General features: G+C 37.4%; 1 protein-coding gene across 1 annotated transcript; it reads right to left on the bottom strand.

The window, feature by feature from the left end:
• Nucleotides 1-250: 250 nt before the first annotated feature.
• Nucleotides 251-944, bottom strand: LOC306644722 (histone H3.3A-like; the record flags this gene model as incomplete). The annotated part of the gene is made up of 1 exon (XM_079111953.1): nucleotides 251-944. The coding sequence occupies one exon, from the start codon at nucleotides 942-944 to the stop codon at nucleotides 537-539; it is 408 nt and encodes a 135-aa protein (XP_078968079.1). The 3' UTR covers nucleotides 251-536.
• Nucleotides 945-3087: the final 2143 nt, after the last annotated feature.

Here is a 3087-nt window from a genome sequence, read left to right as displayed (position 1 = left end):
TTTCATCCTCTAAGTTGTTCTTATTAGGTATTTTGGTCATAGTAATAAAAGACTGACTAATAACAGATCTCTAAAATGTTTCTGGTATGCGTCCTTTTAGACATTTCTCTCATGCATTTACAAATATATGAATATGGGTATCTATCTCTATCCACACATATTTCTTTTTTTTTTTTATTGCCATCAATAAGAAATTTACTTGTTTAAAAATATCCAAATGCTGGCATTGTCCAGAAAAAAATCTGTTTTATTTATAATTGTTATAAAGTTGAACTGCTGAAACTTGTTCACTGAAACATTTTGACTTGCATTAATGCTTTACATCCCCACATTAATATTAAAAATTCACACACAAATGAAAATGGAAAAACGGCCAATACCTGATTTCTGTCCCCTATTTTTCCACTAGCAATCATATACTTAGGTACCTTTTGACCCCATGGAAAAAAATATCTAACATTCAGAACTACCAATAACAGGAAGAAGAGAAAAAAAATTTTTTTTGAGAATGAAATGTTTCCCATCATAGTGAATTCTTAAGCACGTTCTCTACATGTGCGGAGTGCTAGTAGGATGTCTTTTGGCATAATTGTTACACGTTTGGCATGGACAGCACACAGGTTGGTGTCTTCAAAAAGGCCAACTAGATAGGCCTCACTTGCCTCCTGCAAAGCACCAATAGCTGCGCTCTGGAAGCACAGATCTGTTTTGAAGTCCTGAGCAATTTCTCGCACCAGACGCTGGAAGGGGAGTTTGCGAATCAGAAGTTCAGTGGATTTCTGATAACGTCTAATTTCACGAAGCGCCACAGTACCAGGCCTGTAACGATGAAGTTTCACCCTTCCAGTAGAGGGCGCACTCTTGCCAGCGGCTTTTGTAGCCAGTAGTTTGGTGGGTGCTTTACCACTGGTGGATTTGCCAGCAGTCTGCTTTTTACGAGTCATGGTAGAAAGACCTACTTACTTACCCCGCTTCTTCTTCGGCTGGAGCTCGGCGAGCTAGAGGCAGCACGGTGGTGGCTGCGAACACTCCACACATATTTTTACACACTGAAGATTTTACTTTTGCAAATGTGAAATCATGCTATTCATATTGTTGTCAACTTGATTTTCTCATAGATATATTTCTAACCTAGTACCTATAGATTCGCCTCAGTCTGTTTAACCACTGCAGAATGAAGGTACTAGAAGTTTTATAAACCCCTGCCGTTGTGTTTCCACATTCATCAATAACAAAATGACTTCTAGAGTCACCAAGTATTTTCATACTTTAAATCCAATGAGTTCTTTCTCCAGAGACTTCAAATGTGACCCTCCTTTGCTGTCATTTTCTTTGATGTGTTTTCTTTGATGTTTGCATCAGGATGGATATATTCTTTGCTTGAAGTCACACCTTTTCAGACATAATTTTAAAAGGATGAGCAGGTATGATGAAAGATTCAAAGTCAAAGTCAAATTCAAAGGTAAGATAGAACAGGGTTTATTTTTCTCACTTTTTAAAAACTGTTTTTCCAAGCTTTCTTCTCCTGCATTTTCTTTAAGCAAGGAAAAAAAAAAAAAAAAAAAAAAAATGGAACCTCAAAAAATGTTTGACTTGATGTTTGAAGAAGATATCTGCTAATTACAGTTTGCAGGCATGTGCAACAAAATAACACATATGTGGATTACAGCACTCGGTATTCTTTGCTGACACTGAATGAAATAGGCTATTATTAGTTGAGAATTATGTGGGCAGGATATAAATGGGGGGATTTTAACAATTAAGTGAAAAGACATCTTTTTTCTTTCCTATGTCAGTACATTTTAATGCCTTTCAAAAGCCAGTCTTATTTAATTGAAATCATTTCAAGAGACTTAGGAGTATTTGTGGTGAGTTTTTATTAACATGCTTAATTTGGGGTTGACAGAGGGAACTAAGATTACAAAGTGTAACATTTATGTTAGTTGGAATGCAAAAAGCATAGAAATGAAAAACACAAGCTCAGCCATCTTGGGTGCCTTAGTTTAGAATGCTACAGAGAAATACTATGTACCAAATACTAATACTACATACTAAAACAGCAAAGTTTTATTTCTCACAGTTCTGGAGGCTGGCAAGTCCAGCATCGAGGTGCCAGCAGATTCAGGGCCAGGTGCGTCTCCTCTTCCTGGCTTGCAGATGCTACCTTCTCAGTCTATCTTCACAGGGTAAAGAAAGGAAGCTCTGGGACCCTGCATCTTATAGAAGAAAAAGTAGGTCCAAATCTTCAACATGTCCACTTAGGATCAGACTTCCTTAACAGAACTCCCATAGCACAAGAAATAAAAGCAAGAATCAACAACTGGGATAGATTCAAACTAAAAAGCTTTCTCTCAGCAAAGGAAACTATCAGCAATGCGAAGAAAGAGCCTACAGAGTGGGAGAAAATCTTTGCCAATCATACTTCAGATAGAGCACTAATCTCCAGAATATATAAAGAACTCAAAAAACTCTACACCAAGAATACAAATAACCCAATCAACAAATGGGCTAAGGAAATGAACAGACACTTCATAGAAGGAGATCTGCAAGCAATCAACAGATATATGAAAAAATGTTCAACATCTCTAGGAATAAGAGAAATGTAAATCAAAACTACCCTAAGATTCCATCTCACCCCAATTAGAATGGTGATTATCAAGAATACTAGGTGTTGGTGAGGATGTGAGGAAAAAAGTACACTCATACATTGCTGGTGGGGCTGCAAATTAGTGCAGCCACTCTGGAAAGCAGTGTGGAGATTCCTTAGAAAACTTGGAATGGAACCACCATTCGACCCAGGTATTCCACTCCTCGGCCTATACCCAAAGGACTTAAAATCAGCATACTACAGAGATACAGCCACATCAATGTTCATAGCTGCTCAATTCACCATAGCCAGATTGTGGAACCAACCTAGATGCCCTTCTATTGATGAATGGGTAAAGAAACTGTGGTATATGTATACAATGGAATATTACTCAGCTATAAAGAATAATAAAATTATGGCATTTGCAGGCAAATGGATGAAATTGGAGAATATCATGCTAAGTAAGATAAGCCAATCTCAAAAAACCAAAGGACGAATGA

The sequence above is a fragment of the Sciurus vulgaris genome, assembly GCF_902686455.1.
Source record: "Sciurus vulgaris genome assembly, chromosome: 15".
NCBI lineage: Eukaryota > Metazoa > Chordata > Mammalia > Rodentia > Sciuridae > Sciurus > Sciurus vulgaris.
Note: the sequence above shows the minus strand (reverse complement) of the source record. Positions and strands in the feature narration are given on the sequence as shown.